This window comes from Hordeum vulgare, chromosome 3H (assembly GCF_904849725.1).
Source record: "Hordeum vulgare subsp. vulgare chromosome 3H, MorexV3_pseudomolecules_assembly, whole genome shotgun sequence".
Lineage (NCBI taxonomy): Eukaryota > Viridiplantae > Streptophyta > Magnoliopsida > Poales > Poaceae > Hordeum > Hordeum vulgare.
The window spans coordinates 620467957-620486874 of NC_058520.1; the positions used below are offsets into that span (position 1 = coordinate 620467957).

Here is an 18918-nt window from a genome sequence, read left to right on the forward strand (position 1 = left end):
ACATATCCATAGTTTTTATCAGTAGAGTTGAGATTTGAATTTGCAAGCTTCACACCATAGAAATAACCAAAGGACATGAGAGGTCAAGCACTCAAATGTCCTATTAGGACATGACTTCATATACTGTCTAAACACAAGCAACTCAGAGTCCAACTGGAACGTACCTTGAACACAATATTCGACACAACTCTAACACATAGGATGAAGCATTAGTTTAACTAAATATTTTTGATTGTATAATTGGTGTTATGGTTATCCATAATTTACATACCATTTCACAATTATATTATCGGGAAAAAATTATGTCAAGAAATTAAAGAGCAGTATATTGGCAAGTGACTTTATTGATACTAAAAAGTCTAAAGCCTTGAGATTAAGTATACATAGATTTAGATATTGCTATATTAAAGTATTTTTTTATCAAAACGGTATATAAGAACTCCAACGTGGTATAAACTTGTGTAGGTGAATTCATCACCCATCTATATGTACTCCATTAGAATTTTTTTATCAAAGGTCGCAACGTTACTGTGTGACTATAAAGATGATCTACAGGTATATTTGAGGGTGTTTGTTGAGCTAGCATGGATCAAGACTGGAATTTGTTACTCCATGTGATGGAGAGGTATCTCAGGGACCACTCGGTAATACAATATCATAACAAGTTTGCAAGCATTGTGACTAAAGAGTTATCCATGGAATCTTGTATTACAAAACGAGTAAAGATTCGTGTCGGTGACGGGATTGAACTAGGTATCCAGATACCGACGATCGAATCTCGGGCAAATAAAATATCGATGAACAAAGGGAATTGCATATGGGATTGATAGAATCCTTGACATCGTGGTTCGACTGATAAAGATCTTTGTAGAATATGTAGGAACCAATATGGGCATCCATGTCCCGCTATTGGTTATTGACCGGAGAGTGTCTCGGTCATGTCTGCATAGTTATCGAACCCGTAGGGTCTGCAAACTTAAGGTTCAGTGACGATTTGGTATTAATGAGTTATGTGTGGTGGTAACCGAAAGTTGTTTAGAGCCTCGGATGAGATCACGGACGCCACGAGCAGCTCCTGAATGGTCTCGGGGTAAAGATTGATATATAGGAAGTTGGTATCCGAGGTCCGGAAAAAGTTCCGGAAGATGTCGGTTTTGTGAAGGAAGTGTCGGAAGTGTTCCAGGGGTCCAACTTCCCCGGAGATCCCCATGGGCTGTGAGAGTGGGCGCACCAGCCTGTGGTGGGCTGGCCGGCCCTCCCACTAAGGCCCATGCAGCTGGAGGTGGGGGATAAGCCCGTAAGAGACTTGGGTTGCAAGGCACCCTAGGGCTGCCACCCACCCCTTGCTCGCCGCCCCCCTTGAGGGTGGGAACTCTAGGCCGACTCAACCACCCCCCTCATATATATATATATATATATATATGTATATATATATATATATGTGTGTGTGTGTGGGGGGGGGGGGGAGGGAGGTCTGCACACCCTAAGCCACGGCGCAACCTCTCCCTCTCCCTCAAGATCGATTTCTCCTTTAGTTTTTGAGGTAGTGCTTAGGCGAAGCCCAGCCGGGACGCCATCGTGCTTTTGGGGAATTCAACCACCACTCCGCCCTCGCTTGCTCGATCGAGGAGGCGGAGACGTCATCGAGTTGTACGTATGCTGAAGGCGGAGCTGCGGTCCGTTCGGCGCTCGATCGGGAGTCCTTGGGACGGATCGTGATTGGATCGCGAAGACGTAGTACTACATCAACCGCGTTCTTTAACGCTCCCGCTTAACGATCTACAAGGGTATGTAGATACAATCTCTCCTCTCGTAGATGTGCATCTTCTAGATCGATATTGGTGAACGTAGGAATTTTTTTGATTCCCTGCAACGTTCCCCAACAATGAATATTTATAATTTACGTACAATTTCACAATTATATAATTGAAACTTCTTTTTATGCCAAGAAATTAAAGTAGAATATATTTACAAAAAAGTTTATTCGTAGTAAGAAGTCTAAAGCCTTCACATTAAGAATACACGGATTTCGGTATAGGTATACTAAAGCATTTTTTGCGAAATAATATATTAGATCTTTAATGTGGTATAAATTGTGAGGGAGAATCCATCACTCATCTATATTGTACTCCATTGGGAAAGGATTGGTTCCACAACTGGTTGTCATTTTAATTTTCCCTATGGTGTTTTGTTCAAGCATAAATATCTTGATTTTAGTTCTTGTTTAATTTATTTTTTAAGAAAAGACACCCGAAAGAGTGCATTATATTTGGTATTTACTAAGGAAAACAGTAGTCGATACAAAAGTAGGGCCACTTGATACAAATGACACATAAATAATATCAAATCACACATGACATATCTTTTATTATATTATTCCTTGATTATTTGTGAGCACCGGATCTTAGGAAATGCAGCACAAAGATAGTAAAGGAAAATAGCAGCTGCAAACGTCCATGCCACACAAGACTTTGAAGACCATAATAGCCACTCGATGTTGGCAACGTGATCTAGTAGGGAAACTGGAAAACTCCACGGGCGTTCATGGTAGAGCCTTCACCGATATTAGTCTTGGAAACATATCCATAGTTTTTATCAGTAGAGTTGAGATTTGAATTTGCAAGCTTCACATCGTAGATATAACCCCAGCTTCCCACACTTGGGTAGTGTCCTTCCTCTCGGATTTCGGTGTACACCTACATACATAAAATATTAGAATATGCACTAGTAGAGTTTGACATATACATAATGTTTTTTCAGTTGAAAAACTGTAGTAAGTAAATTCAATTGAATTTAGTTTAGATTATTTATTTATTTATTTTTATGAGTTAAGTTCATATGAATTGAGATGCGAATATGAAGGTATTCCCTTGTCCCTAAATAAAATTCACACTCTTATATGGGCACGCATGTTAATTCATATCTTAAATCATTAATTGTTTTCATAAAACTATACAGGAAAATTATTTTTGATGTACTTATCAAGACTAATGAAACAAGATCTTCTATGATCTTAATTAAAAGAATCAAAGTTTGCAGCGCTATAAATGCATCACTTGCGAGGTGAATTGCACCGTTAATTTAATTTGGATTACATATAAATTTACTTCAAATTAGTTTGGAGCATGAACAAAGAGAAAAAGGTAAGATGCATCATTTTGAGATAATGCACAGTATTTACCCCGTTGTCACCAATGTAGGGGACGGTCCAGGAGAACAACCAATCGCAGGACCTGCTGCTGGAGGGGATCTTGGTACGATACACAACGGCACCAGCTGAACCAACCGCAGCACCACTTGGGTGGACGTGGAGGAATGCACCCCATTGCCCATTCTGAATATCTGATGGGTAGGGCGTATCATAGATATGGCCGTGCCAATCGTTGTACTTAGCCAAGCTCAAAGTGGCACCGGTGGCATTGTAGATGAGGCATTTTACGGATATTCCGTTACCGTACCTATATAGCAGTGTCGCCAAAATATGGATCAGATTAATTAAGCTCTCCCTAAAAGAAATTTGTTTTTATCACAAACATGCTAAAAGCAGAAATATACTACGTACAATGAAGGAAACAACGAAAGAAACGAACCTCTCTTTGAGATTGTCGACGAAGGTTTGTGCGTTAATATCCTTACCACCGGCGTTGATCATCTTCATGGCATAGTCTGCAACATCCTTTTGAGTAATGGGTTCCTTATACTCACCGGTGGCTATCACCGTCTTCTCCGAAATGGGGGTACCAAACACTCCTGAGGCCATTTGCTTTGCTACCTGTGTATGTACTGTTCCAGCTAGTTTAGATGGATCGATTGCTGTGAGAGAATGAATGAATGAATTTGTACATCTAGTCCTGCCAGTATTTATACACGCGTTGGCAATGCAATGCAAAGATCCCTCCTTTCATTAAAGAAAAAACCTCTGTTTGTGGCCGGTAGCCTGATCCAGGGCTAGATAGATAGCAGACTCTATAGCACACCGTGAGGAATCCTTTGTCCGTGGCAGCTAGCCTGGGGTTAGTATAGTATATAGTACGTACTCTATAGTAGTATAGCACACTCAAGATAGATCGATGCTCATCAGGAGGAACCCTTGCAAGTTGTATTGAGATAAACCCACTCCCCGATGGCATTGTCATACGGCAAACGAGTTGCTTGCCACAGGACTACTTCCGCGCGTCCAAGTCATGCAGTATGGCACATTATTAAAGCACACACAAGATAGATTGATGTCCATCGGAAGGAATCTTTGCCCATTGTTTCGAGATAAGGCCATCTTCAACACGCAAAACAAAAAACGGACAGTCATCCGGGAGCTAATCATCCAACCCTCTTCGCATATACTTCCTCCGTCTAAAAATACTTGTCGGAGGAATGGATGTATCTAGATGTATTTTATTTCTAGATACATCCACTATTATCCACTTTTTGTCACAAGTAATTCCGGGCGGAGGGAGTAATATAATTTTATTTGGCATCAATCAGGAGGGCCGTTCTAGTTTTATGAAGCATATGCTCTCAGGTGAACAATAAATTCAAAATAAATAGAAAAAAAATTAAATTTTGTGTGTGGATATTCATGTTATTCTAACAAGCGTGCTTGACAGTTTCATGCAAAATAGGATAGCGGGGCTTTGTCGTAAAAAAAGAAGGACAAAATTAAGTCTACCGTTTGAGGTATCGGTTTCATTTTCCACAAAGGTCAAAATCCTTAAGCTTTTCTCCTGAAAATTTGCAAATAGCATTTGGGTTTGACAATGAGGACATCCATTTTATTCAAAAATGTTTAACATTTGAATAAAACATTTTCGATGGGCAGGAGCATATGCTCCCAGGAGCCGAATCGGGTTTCTGGATTATGATATCATTTCTCTAATAACTTGCTCAAACTTAATCAAGTTTGGCTTGAGACAAAACCAATATGACTTATATACTGCAAAGGATAGTATTAAATATAACTTTACAAAATTGATACGGCCGGGTTTTATCGTCTGCGAACAAGCACCGTCTGTCTGTCCGATGGTGCCACGCGAGCATTGCACGTGGCCTCATAGAGTGTCCGCTGCTCCTTGACGATGTTTAGCTTCTCAGCGGTCATGGCTCCAACGGCCTTCACGCTCATGAAGTCGCCTTATATCTGTCACTCCGCTGCATTGTTGGAAGTCTGTGATACCAGTTACATAGCAACCTGGTGACACACCACTCACAGAAACAAAACACGTCGCTGCTACCACCACTATCTGTCAGGGGATTTGCTGCTTGGCTCATCCGGTTGGAGAGTTCAGATCAGACGGCGGAGCAAAGTGTGTCATGCTCAAGGTTGACAACAAATCAATAATCTCCCTCGGCAATGCCATGGTATTCGGCCTCCACGTTGGAGTGTGATACCGTCGCCTGGCGTTTAGAGGACCAGGAGATAAGCGCGTCGACGACGTAGATGTACAAGGCCGAGGTAGATAGCCGTATGTTGGGCAGTCGGCCCAGTCGGCATCGGTTAAGGAGCAAAGATCCAGAGTGGCCTCCGATGAGCTGCGCCGTGGACGTACCGAAGCACACGAGCATCGTGAGGAATCCTTGCACGTTCTGTCGAGATAATTTCACTCCTCAATAAAAAGATGCGAACAAAAAAAAAAAAAAAAAAAAAAACCAGGCTGTAGCCTAGTGGCAAGGGAGCGCAGTGGCGTCTCCAGCAACCAGGGTTCGATCCACGTCGGGGACGAATTTCTGGTTTCTCATGAGGGATGCTTCTTCTATATCAATAAAACCATGGGTGCTAGTGCCCATGGAGTTTCATTTTTAAAAAGATGCGAACAAATGGCTGGCCACAAGACTAGTTCCTCGCTAGCGCTAGCGCCATGGGCACGGCGTCCAAGCAGCATTATTCTAGCATCACCGAGCCTACTCCATCACTTTTCTGTACAATATAGGGCACACGCTTCCCCGTACGCGAGCTCCTCCTGGCCGGGGGCGCAGCGGCTCGCCATCCGGCTCGATGGCCAGCCTCCAGCTGGATGGTGAGCATATGTTGCATCGCCTCGACTAATGTAACCGAAGCGCACGACTAAAGGCATGACCGCGCCGGCCCAGGTAAGCAGTACGCTCATGGCTAAAGTGGAGGCGGCCATACCGTTGACAGGCGTCGACTACAACCAGTCGGCACCGCACAGTGCCTGCAATCCTCCACCCACTACATGACCTGCCCCGGCGTGGCTACAGTGGACGCGGTCGTACCGCTGACCACAGTCGGCTACCACAAGACGACTCCCACAGTGCGGCCTATGCCGCGTGTTTAGAGCATGCACCAATCCTAGCGGCCAGCCGGCGGGCCCCAGCCACCGATGAGACCCTACAGACAGTGGGCTCCATGGACGACAAGACCCCTCAACTAGGGGGCCCTCTGGCCATGTGGAGAGGCTGTCAGCCGGGTCCCCCTTGTAGTACAATATATGCATATTGTAAGCCGGGGGGGTCGCAAATAAACCCCCTGTGCCCCTCCTTCATGCAAAGGGTCGGCCATTCCCACGCACGAACACACATACAGGAGAGGTAGAAAGCGAGCAGCTTTGCTCCTTCTTCCTTCTCCGTCGAAGAGCTCAAGGAAGACATCGTAGATTACCTGGTTCATCAACCTTTTCTAGCAGGAGTAGGGGTGTTACCGCCTTGAACCTCTGTACATCGTGTGTCTCGCACTGGTTGTCCCCGATACTGTTTTCGGAGCTCACCGGCGTCCTTTCGGCCCCAATCACTCTTGATAATCCACCCCATGGCATGTGTCATGAGAAAATGATGACAGAACCATACCCAGTCCGTCTGGGCCCAACACATGTCGTTGTCGTCCCCCGCGTTCATGTGCTATTATGTTGTCAAAGGTTATTTCGTTTGTCTACCTCCGCAATATATGAGAGGTCAAGCACTCAAATGTCTTATTAGGACATGACTTCATATACTGTCTAAACACAAAACAACTCAGAGTCCAACTGGAACATACCTTGAACACAATATTCGACACAACTCTAACACATAGGATGAAGCATTAGTTTAACTAAATATTTTTTATTGTATAATTGGTGTCATGGTTATCCATAATTTACATACCATTTCACAATTATATTATCGGGAAAAAATTATGTCAAGAAATTAAAGAGCAGTATATTGGCAAATGACTTTATTGATACTAAAAAGTCTAAAGCCTTCAGATTAAGTATACATAGATTTAGGTATTGTTATATTAAAGTATTTTTTATCAAAACGGTATATAAGAACTCCAACGTGGTATAAACTTGTGTAGGTGAATTCATCACCCATCTATATGTACTCCATTAGAATTTTTTTACAAAAGGTCGCAACGTTACTGTGTGACTATAAAGGTGATCTACACGTATATTTGAGGGTGTTTGTTGAGTTGGCATGGATCAAGACTGGAATTTGTTACTCCATGTGATGGAGAGGTATCTCAGGGACCACTCGGTAATACAATATCATAACAAGCTTGCAAGCATTGTGACTAAAGAGTTATCCACGGAATCTTGTATTACAAAACGAGTAAAGATTCGTGTAGGTGACGGGATTGAACTAGGTATCGAGATACCGACGATCGAATCTCGGGCAAATAAAATATCGATGAACAAAGGGAATTGCATATGGGATTGATAGAATCCTTGACATCGTGGTTCGACTGATAAAGATCTTTGTAGAATATTTAGGAACCAACATGGGCATCCATGTCCCGCTATTGGTTATTGACCGAAGAGTGTCTCGGTCATGTCTACATAGTTATCAAACCCGTAGGGTCTGCGAACTTAAGGTTCGGTGACGATTTGGTATTAATGAGTTATGTGTGGTGGTAACCGAAAGTTGTTTAGAGCCTGGGATGAGATCACGGACGCCACGAGCAGCTCCTGAATGATCTCGGGGTAAAGATTCATATATAGGAAATTGGTATTCGAGGTCCGGAAAAAGTTCCGGAAGATGTCGGTTTTGTGAAGGGAGTGTCGGAAGTGTTCCAGCGGTCCAACTTCCCCGGAGAGCCCCATTGGCTGTGAGAGTGGGCGCACCAGCCTGTGGTGGGCTGGCCGGCCCTCCCACTAGGCCCATGCGGCTGGAGGTGGGGGATAAGCCTGTAAGAGGCCGGCTACCCTTGACTTGGGTTGCAAGGCACCCTAGGGCTGCCACCTACCCCTTGCTCGCCGCCCCCCTTGAGGGTGGGAACTCTAGGCCAAGTCGACCACCCCCCTCCTATATATATATCACCCTAAGCCACGGCGCAACCTCTCCCTCTCCCTCAAGATTGATTTCTCCTTTAGTTTTTGAGGTAGTGCTTAGGCGAAGCCCTGCCGGGACGCCATCGTGCTTTTGGGGAATTCAACCACCACTCCGCCCTCGCTTGCTCGATCGAGGAGGCGGAGACGTCATCGAGTTGTACGTATGCTGAAGGCGGAGCTGCGGTCCGTTCGGCGCTCGATCGGGAGTCCTTGGGACGGATCGTGATTGGATCGCGAAGACGTAGTACTACATCAACCGCGTTCTTTAACGCTCCCGCTTAACGATCTACAAGGGTATGTAGATACAATCTCTCCTCTCGTAGATGTGCATCTTCTAGATCGATATTGGTGAACGTAGGAATTTTTTTGATTCCCTGCAACGTTCCCCAACAATGAATATTTATAATTTACGTACAATTTCACAATTATATAATTGAAACTTCTTTTTATGCCAAGAAATTAAAGTAGAATATATTTACAAAAAAGTTTATTCGTAGTAAGAAGTCTAAAGCCTTCACATTAAGAATACACGGATTTCGGTATAGGTATACTAAAGCATTTTTTGCGAAATAATATATTAGATCTTTAATGTGGTATAAATTGTGAGGGAGAATCCATCACTCATCTATATTGTACTCCATTGGGAAAGGATTGGTTCCACAACTGGTTGTCATTTTAATTTTCCCTATGGTGTTTTGTTCAAGCATAAATATCTTGATTTTAGTTCTTGTTTAATTTATTTTTTAAGAAAAGACACCCGAAAGAGTGCATTATATTTGGTATTTACTAAGGAAAACAGTAGTCGATACAAAAGTAGGGCCACTTGATACAAATGACACATAAATAATATCAAATCACACATGACATTTCTTTTATTATATTATTCCTTGATTATTTGTGAGCACCGGATCTTAGGAAATGCAGCACAAAGATAGTAAAGGAAAATAGCAGCTGCAAACGTCCATGCCACACAAGACTTTGAAGACCATAATAGCCACTCGATGTTGGCAACGTGATCTAGTAGGGAAACTGGAAAACTCCACGGGCGTTCATGGTAGAGCCTTCACCGATATTAGTCTTGGAAACATATCCATAGTTTTTATCAGTAGAGTTGAGATTTGAATTTGCAAGCTTCACATCGTAGATATAACCCCAGCTTCCCACACTTGGGTAGTGTCCTTCCTCTCGGATTTCGGTGTACACCTACATACATAAAATATTAGAATATGCACTAGTAGAGTTTGACATATACATAATGTTTTTTCAGTTGAAAAACTGTAGTAAGTAAATTCAATTGAATTTAGTTTAGATTATTTATTTATTTATTTTTATGAGTTAAGTTCATATGAATTGAGATGCGAATATGAAGGTATTCCCTTGTCCCTAAATAAAATTCACACTCTTATATGGGCACGCATGTTAATTCATATCTTAAATCATTAATTGTTTTCATAAAACTATACAGGAAAATTATTTTTGATGTACTTATCAAGACTAATGAAACAAGATCTTCTATGATCTTAATTAAAAGAATCAAAGTTTGCAGCGCTATAAATGCATCACTTGCGAGGTGAATTGCACCGTTAATTTAATTTGGATTACATATAAATTTACTTCAAATTAGTTTGGAGCATGAACAAAGAGAAAAAGGTAAGATGCATCATTTTTGAGATAATGCACAGTATTTACCCCGTTGTCACCAATGTAGGGGACGGTCCAGGAGAACAACCAATCGCAGTGGCCTCCGATGAGCTGCGCCGTGGACGTACCGAAGCACACATTTGACACACGAGATAGATAGATGCTCATCGTGAGGATTCCTTACACATTCTGTCGAGATAAATTCACTCCTCAATAAAAAGATGCGAACAAATGGTATTGTCATAGGGAAAACAACTTGCTGGCCACAAGACTAGTTCCTCGCTAGCGCTAGCGCCATATGTTGGAAATATGCCCTAGAGGCAATAATAAAATGGTTATTATCATATTTCCTTGTTCATGATAATCGTCTATTGTTCATGCTATAATTGTATTAACAGAAAACAGTAATACATGTGTGAATAAATAGATCACAATGTGTCCCTAGCAAGCCTCTAGTTGGCTAGCTCGTTGATCAACAGATGATCATGGTTTCTTAATCATGGGCATTAGATGACATTGATAACGGGATCACATCATTGGGAGAATGATGTGATGGACAAGACTCAATCCTAAGCATAGCACTAGATCGTATTGTGCGTATGCTAAAGCTTTTCTAATGTCAAGTGTCTTTTCCTTCGACCGTGAGATTGTGCAACTCCCGGATACCGTATGAGTGCTTTGGGTGTATCAAACGTCACAATGTAACTGGGTGACTATAAAGGTGCACTACGGGTACCTCTGAAAGTGTCTATTGGGTTGGTACGAATCGAGATCGGGATTTGTCACTCCGCGTGGCGGAGAGGTATCTCTGGGTCCACTCGGTAGAACATCATCATGAGCTCAATGTGACTAAGGAGTTAGTCACACGATGACGTGCTATGGAACGAGTAAATAGACTTACCGGTAACGAGATTGAACAAGGTATAGGTATACCGACGATCGAATCCTTGACATCGTGGTTCATCCGATGAGATCATCGTGGAGCAAGTGGGAGCCACCATGGGTATCCAGACCCCGCTGATGGTTATTGGCCGGAGAGGTGTATCGGTCATGTCTGCCTCTCTCCCGAACCCGTAGGGTCTACACACTTAAGGTTCGATGACGCTAGGGTTATAGGGAATTGTTATACGAGGTTACCGAAAGTTGTTCAGAGTCCCGGATGAGATCCCGGACGTCACGAGGAGCTCCAGAATGGTCCGGAGGTAAAGATTGATATATAGGATGGATGGTTTTGGACACCGAAAATGTTCCGGGCATCACCGGTAATGTACTGGGACCACCGGGACCACCGGAAATGGTCCCGGGGGTCCACCGGGAGGGGCCACCAGCCCCCAGAGGTAGCATGGGCCAAAAGAGGGAGGGCAACCAGCCCAGAGTGGGCTGGTGCGCCTCCCACAAGGAGGCCCAAGGCGCACGAGGTGGAGAGGGGGGAAACCCTAGGCGCTGGTGGGCCTAAGGCCCACCTAGCATGTAGTGGGACATGATCGATAGCTCTCTGTTCAGTCCCACTGTAGTAGCAAGTGAGAATGCCAAATCCTAGTCAGAAGATAGCAACATCATATCCTATCACGTTTCTCAAAAGTAAAGGATCCTCAAGGTTGTTAGCCTAAATCTACAATCTACGCTGAATGAATCTGTACCTCTTTCAATCCATTTACTTCAGTCCTTTCAATCCATTTACTTCAGTCCCGAAGGTATGACTCCACCCAGGTAGAACACGCATTTGTTTTTCCACTGGTTTCCTGATGATATCAAAATCACCTCCCATAACCACAGCTCCATCAATTTTTTTGCAAACATTTGCGAACTCAACCAAGAACTCATCTTTATCCTCTCTGAGTGGATCCATAAAAAGACAAAAGTTGCCAGACAAATAAGGATATATTATCTTTAACCAAGAACTTAATATAATGCTTACCCACCTCAGATCCAACAACAGAAAATCTATCAGCATCTATACCCAACAAGAGTCCACGGACTTTCCTATGGGATCTAATCTAGCCAGATTTTTTTTTATGGCCACAAAGCTTCTTGGTCCAAGTTCGATTGGAATTCGTTTGAAGATCTTTTCAAAGCAATGGATTGGATCCCACACTCGAAAATCATTTCCCTTTGGAACTTTTGTTTGTCAGGGCGTCCTGACCCCTGCAATTCCAAAAGATCGATGACATTCTTAACCTTTTATTTTTGGGGGTGTACCCCCTTTTTCTAGCTAGCTCAACCTTTTTCCTTCTGAACTTAACCTTCAGGTTAGTAGTTGTATGTGCATATATGGATGCATGGTATATGATACGTTCGTATTCAATTGGCTATCTCATCTTGGCAGGTCATATCTCTCTTGGTACATATGTAGACCCATGGTATTGTGTGCAGTTTGACGTATTTTTTGTCTTGAAAGTGGTGCCTTAAGTGTGTATTTGATTGCCATGTTAACTCAGCAATTGCTCACACCTGTAGAGCTCTTCTCTGTGGAGCAGAATGAGAAACACTTAACAAGAGTAGGTTGTCTGTGCTTTCTTTTGGCCAATCAGCTTATATATTAGTGGCAGAACAATGAACATACAAATATATTTCCATGCTTCTGTACATATGGAGAGTATGTTCACTATGTTATGGTACAAATGTATGTTAATCAGCCATTGGTTACCATTCTGCAAGCCAGGCATCCTATCTGACTTATATACATGCATGGTAACACCAATGGGCACAAACTGTAACAGACGAAAGTACATCCCCAGTATAGCCATTTAGTCTGACCATGTGATCTTCACATCTACCTGACCATCCTCCCCATTGAGGCGCAACACATGATTGCTGTTGAGGTCGGCCTGGCACGTCGCATGGCCTTTTACGATCTTACCATTGGATTGATCGTGTAGATCCACTTCAATCTGTAGGGATGAATCCAACGGCACGGCAAGAACCGATCTAGCCAGTGGTATGATTGTTGGTTCTTGTGACGACCCGATGAGCATGTTCTCATAGTTTGATTCGAAGAGCACGACCTCACCTAGATAACTGCGAGCAATGATCCTCCCATAGAAAGTATTATCTCGTTGCTGGTGGAGCTTCACCTCAACAATAGCTTCCACCGCGTTGCTCAGAAGAGCGTATGTAACCACTGCTCTGGGGTGGTTATTGCACGTACAACCCAGTTCCTCTGTTACAGCTTCATTATATTTTGTGGATGGATGATCGATGTCCAAAAGTATCTCATCATGGCAGCGATCATCGATGTTATACTCTAGGAGAACACACCCGTCCAGTGAAATCACTCGATATGGTCCCGTCAGTAGAAGTGGCCAGTGGTTGTTGGCATTCTGTTTAATCATAATGATAGATGGAATTGTGTTAAATTTGCATTCACCTTGTCTATTTACCTGATACCCTTTTTTTTTTGAAACAGATGGACGCTTGGCCAATTCACGTTAAGCAGGGGAACAAATATATGCTGAAAGCAAAATGGCATGTCATTTTTTTTTTTTTTGATAAGGAGGAAGTGAGCCCCCGGCCTTCAAAATGGCATGTCATATATATTCTTGTCTTACTATTGGCATGCAAAAAGTGCGGACCTGAGTGCCAGAATTTGAAGGTCTGAGAGATGCCCTCTTGGCGGCCTGCCTGCTGCCTCGTGTGTAGATGATCTGCCCGCGCTTACCATCGTAGACGATGATGGTGCAGCTCGGATCTCCCCTGCCTTTATAACTTATGGACAGCACCTCTGCCATTTCCCGCCCGAATGAAAGCGTCGGAGGAGAAGATAATTAAGGTCTTGAGACTGATTCTCTCTTTTTCTCTGGCTTTAAACCCGGCCTCAAGATTATGATGACCCATTCCCTAATCTGTACGTACGAGGTAGTAGGTCGGTTAGTTGCATCTATCTATATATACCTCTGTCCAACCGCTTGCCTCGTCATAGATAGTCAATAACCGGCCTGTTGGCAGAAGAAACCAACTATTTTCCTTGATTTTTTTGTTTGTTTGTATATGTATATAGAAAAGAAGAAGCAAGGAACCTTCCTTGGTCATGGTCAATCAAAATATAAAGTGAATTTGCGTGTGCTGGCCTGCAAGCTAGGGGCCGGCCCAACAAGTGGCAATATTAGAAGAGAGCTCAAGGTACATTCCAAAGCAAATCCATGGATTCTGCAGTTGAACAGCCTTTCTTTTACAGTTCAACATAGTAAGTAAATATTCTGTTTGGACTCGTCAAACTATCATATACTAGTAGTTGGAAAAAATGTCTGCTCACCACCAAGTCCTGAAAACGAGCTACCCTTATACAAAAATGATGGGACTATCCTATTGTACTAATAAAAACGACCCGGTTTACATCTAGACGTGCCTGCAACCATCATCCAAAATGGTGACGGGAAACTGGACAAGCATCCATCGGACAAGAGAAGAATGGAACACAATTTTGGTGCGTCTGCAATGATGCATGGTTTCATGTTACCAAAAGTCTGTTTCCTTGGCGTTACAATTCTCTGCCTACCTACCTTCCTCTCCACGCAAGTAAGTTACAATTTACACCCACCACTCACACGGATCCATGTAAACCAGTCATCCTCCTGTCATATGATGCCCTTCTAAGAAAATATACACAAACGACTAGTACAAGTCTAAACAAGGACATGTACGTAGTAACTACTACTAGTACATGCTTGCTGTTAGTTAGACTGTAATCGATGTAAACCGGATCAAAGGGAAGACTCCAGTTACCTTTGACCATGCATGTTCCCACGGCTGCTGTGGAGAGGATTGCCCCTAGTATTGTTCCACCGGAGGAGGGATGCATGGGCCAAGCTCAACACTGACGGCATTTGGTCTTGGGCGGGTGGCGCTGGAGCTGGTATGATCCTTGGAGATTGTGAGGGCAGGATCATCTTCTCTTCCTGCAGGGTGTTATACTTGTGCTCAAGCGCCCTAGAATCTACTCCCTCCGTCAGAGATTATTGATCTTTGTAATGCGGATTGTGGACATTCCACTTGAGTAATACAAAGTTCATTCGCAACGTCAATGGAAGAAACGACATGTGTCCGGCCGATTCCCCTCCACCATCCAGACGAGACAGGAAAAGCTACGTCAATGGAAGAAACCAACAAGGTCCATCCAAGCTGATTTGATGGCGGCGATCAGCCCCATGTCCGCCTAGATCAGCAAAATCCATCCCGTCGTTCTCGATCTCCAAGCTCCGCGCGGAGGTGACAGAGTTGACCCAGCTCAACATCCAAGCGACCCTGATTCGGGGCTGACAAAGGATCGGAAAAGGAGACGACGCCGCTGATCCGCCTCGCAGATCTGCCACCTGTACTTCTATCCGCGGTCGATGCCTCTCTGCAGCTACAATCGGCCACCATGTTGCCACAAATTTATAGGGGAAATCGCTGGGGGTATGCTCGATTTCCCTCCATATGCTGAGCAATCATTCTCCGGGGGTCAGGGCTACCATCGGTTAATTACTACCACCACCTCGGTTCGATTTCCTTGTGTTTGACGGAATGAATCCCAAGGCTTGGCGTCTCAAATGCCAAGCCTACTTTGGTGTCTGCACTCTTAATTAGTCCTCCTGACACGTGGGTTAGCTGCGCTGCTATGTATTTCAGGATGGAGCTCTCACATGGCTCCAGTGCCCCCAAGTTCACTTGCATTACCAAAGATTGCTACCACTATTTTTCCTCGGTTTGCGCGAGAAGAGTTCCATGTTTGCATGACTGGGTGTAGCAACGGGAAGTTCTGATGCTGGTGGACTCTGGGTCGTCACATATTTTCGTCAGTTCCTCCCTGGCTCACCACCTGCAAGGTGTCCTCCAGCAGGCAGGCACGCCGCCCCTTACCATGTGCGTGGCCAATGGAGGCATTCTTCGTAGTGATCAAGAGATACCAGGGTGTGAGCGGCGTTCCCAAGGGATCAAATTCACCACTGGCCTCAAAGTTCTGCCCCCTGGGGTGTTACGATGTGATTTTGGGGATCGATTGACTGGCCTGCCGTAGCCCCATACAAGTACACTAGTTGGAGATGACAATGGAGTTTCAACACCAAGGAAAGCCAGTGCATCTCTCGGGAGCTCGCGCAGATATTGTTGGAAATATGCCCTAGAGACAATAATAAAGTGGTTATTATTATATTTCCTAGTTCATGATAATTGTCTATTATTCATGCTATAATTGTATTAACTGGAAACCGTAATACATGTGTGAATATATAGATCACAAGGTGTCCCTAGTGAGCCTCTAGTTGGCTAGCTCGTTGATCATTAGATGATCATGGTTTCCTGATCATGGACATTAAATGTCGTTGATAACGGGATCACATAATTGAGGAATGATGTGATGGACAAGACCCAACCTAAGCATAGCACTAGATCGTGTTGTTCGTCTGCTAAAGCTTTTATAATGTCAAGTATCATTTCCTTAGACCATGAGATTGTGCAACTTTCGGATACCGTAGGAGTGTTTTGGGTGTATCAAACGTCACAACATAACTGGATGATTATAAATGTGCACTACGGGTATCTCCAAAAGTGTCTGTTGGGTTGTACGAATCGAGACTGGGATTTGTCACTCCGTGTGACGGAGAGGTATTTCTGGGCCCACTCGATAATTCATCATCATATTGAGCTCAGTGTGACTAAGGAGTTAGCCACAGGATTATGTGTTACAGAACGAGTAAAGAGACTTGTCGGTAACAAGATTGAACAAGGTATGGGGATATCGACGGTCGAATCTCGGGTAAGTATCGTACCGGTAGACAAAAGGAGTTGCATACGGAATTGATAGAATCCTTGACATCGTGGTTCATCCGATGAGATCATCGTGGAACATGTGAGAATCAACATGGATATCCAGACCCCGCTGTTGGTTATTGACCGCAGAGGTCTCTCGGTAATGTCTGCATGTCTCCCGAACCCGTAGGGTCTACACACTTAAGGTTCGATGACACTAAGGTTATAGGAGAATAGTGTACGTGGTTACCGAAGGTTGTTCGGAGTTCCGGATGAGATCCCGGACGTCACGAGGAGTTTCGAAATGGTCCAAAGGTAACGATTGATATATAGGACAATTGTACGGCCACATCAATGTGTCTGGATCGTGAAGCCAGTTTCTTAGGCAATGCATAGTACACCCCGTCATTTTTCTTTTGCAATATGGATTCATTTTCAAGGAGTTTGAGTTTTCTGCTACCTTTCCTGGTTCTTAATTGCTTCCTTAATTCTTCTGTTGGCCTGTCCTAGAGGGACATATGACCTGGTGCAGGTTCGCAGGGTAATTGATTTTTAGTTTTGCCTTGTGAGATAACTGCCATTTTTAACTTGATATGCACATTTGTCCTTCGGTTAGCAGTTTTGTGTTCCGTTCCTTCTTACCTTAGCGTCTCTTATCTATGCTTGATGATTTAAGTTATGGGAGTTTCTATTGGCCAATCAGCTTATGACAGTCAGACAATAATGAACATTCACCATATTGCCATGCTTCTGTCTAAAAATATCAACAACAATATTATTATCTTTCTGTACAAATGTAGCTAAATCAGCCGTCGAGAAATTCGCAAAATATAATAAAATCAACCATCAAATGTAGCTGCAAGCCGGCCATATTATCTACTCCATCCGTTCTTAAATATAAGTCTTTTTGAGCGATTTTATTAGGGGTCTATATACGGAGCAAAATGATTGAATCTACACTCTAAAATATGTCTATATACATCCGTACGTAGTCCACTAGTAAAACCTTTAAAAAGAATTATATTTAGGAACGGAGGGAGTAGTTTATGTACATGTTTAGTCACAAACTGTACGTGCATTGTACGAAAGTACACCCACACAGGGGCGAACCCACGTTGTGCAATTTCCATTTTTACTACTATGAAGCCCAATATCTTACTAGTTGGTCCCCCAGTTAGCCAAATATTAGTGCCCTAGTCACTTGGGCCCTCGCTGGATTCCTGGGTTGGATCCGGCGCACTGCACCCACAGTCAGCTATTTAGCCCTGTTTGGCAGCCCGCCACGGAGCGGAGCGCGCAGAGCGTCCTCTTAGCAGCTCCTCAGAATATAACTAGATGTCACTCCGCTCCGGCGTGGAGTTGCGGAGCGAAGAGAATCCGAACAGTCCCTTAGTCTGACCATGTGATCTTCACATCCACCTGACCATTGTCCCCATCAAGGTGCACCACATGATTGCTGTTCAGGTGGGCCTGACACGTGACGAGGCCTTTCACGATCTTATCATTGGAATGATTCCAAAGATCCACTTCAATCTGTAGGGACGAATCTAATGGCACGGCAAGAACCGATCTAGCTAATGGGATAATCTTGGGTTCTTGTGACGACCCAATGAGTAATGTCGACTTCTCATTGTCTGTTTCAAAGAGCACGACCTCACCTAGATAACTGCAAGCAATGATCCTCCCGTAGAAAGTATTATTGTCTCGTCGTCGTTGGTGGAGCTTCACCTCAACAATGGCTTCTACGCCATTGCTCACAAGAGCGTATGTGACCACTGCTTTGGGGTGGTTATCACACGTACAACCCAGTTCGGCCGTCACGGCTTCATCATGTTTGGTGGATGGATCATCAATGTCCAAAAGTATCTCAGCATGGCAGTGATCATCGATATTGTACTCGATGAGAACGCACCCATCTACTGAGATCACTCGATAAGGACCCGTCAGCACAAGACGCCGATCATTACCTCCATTCTGTTTAATCACAGCGACCAATGAGATTGATTTAAAGCTTGCAAGGTTGGCACGGGCATTCATCAGTATATATAGTTTATTCATGTTTAAGCAGGCAGGCAAGAAGTATATATAGAGACAATGGACATGATGCACACTGCTCCCTCCGTCCCTAAATATAAGTCATTTTAGAGATTACATTAAGGGACTACATATAGAGTAAAATGAATGAATCTATATTCTAAAGTATGTCTATATACATTTGTATGTAGCTTTTTAATAAATAAAACCTTTAAAAAGACTCATAGTTCTAACGGAGGGAGTATATCATTAATATAAA

At 43.6% G+C, this 18918-nt stretch overlaps 1 protein-coding gene across 1 annotated transcript; it reads right to left on the reverse strand.

Moving 5' to 3' along the window:
• Positions 1-2337: 2337 nt before the first annotated feature.
• Positions 2338-3836, reverse strand: LOC123441254 (23 kDa jasmonate-induced protein-like). The gene is made up of 3 exons (XM_045117742.1): positions 3591-3836; positions 3182-3458; positions 2338-2696 (listed from the first exon to the last, which is right to left on the reverse strand). Exons 1-3 carry the CDS (start codon positions 3758-3760, stop codon positions 2511-2513), a joined length of 633 nt encoding a protein of 210 aa, XP_044973677.1. The 5' UTR covers positions 3761-3836; the 3' UTR covers positions 2338-2510.
• Positions 3837-18918: the final 15082 nt, after the last annotated feature.

Excerpts from the sequence above, each read along its gene's own strand:
- LOC123441254 (XM_045117742.1), bottom strand. The coding sequence starts at position 3,760 with ATGGCCTCAGGAGTGTTTGGTACCCCCATTTCGGAGAAGACGGTGATA. Across the intron at positions 3,459-3,590 it reads GTCGACAATCTCAAAGAGAG|GTACGGTAACGGAATATCCG; the intron begins GTTCGTTTCTTT and ends ACTGCTATATAG. Across the intron at positions 2,697-3,181 it reads CCTACATTGGTGACAACGGG|GTGTACACCGAAATCCGAGA; the intron begins GTAAATACTGTG and ends TTATGTATGTAG.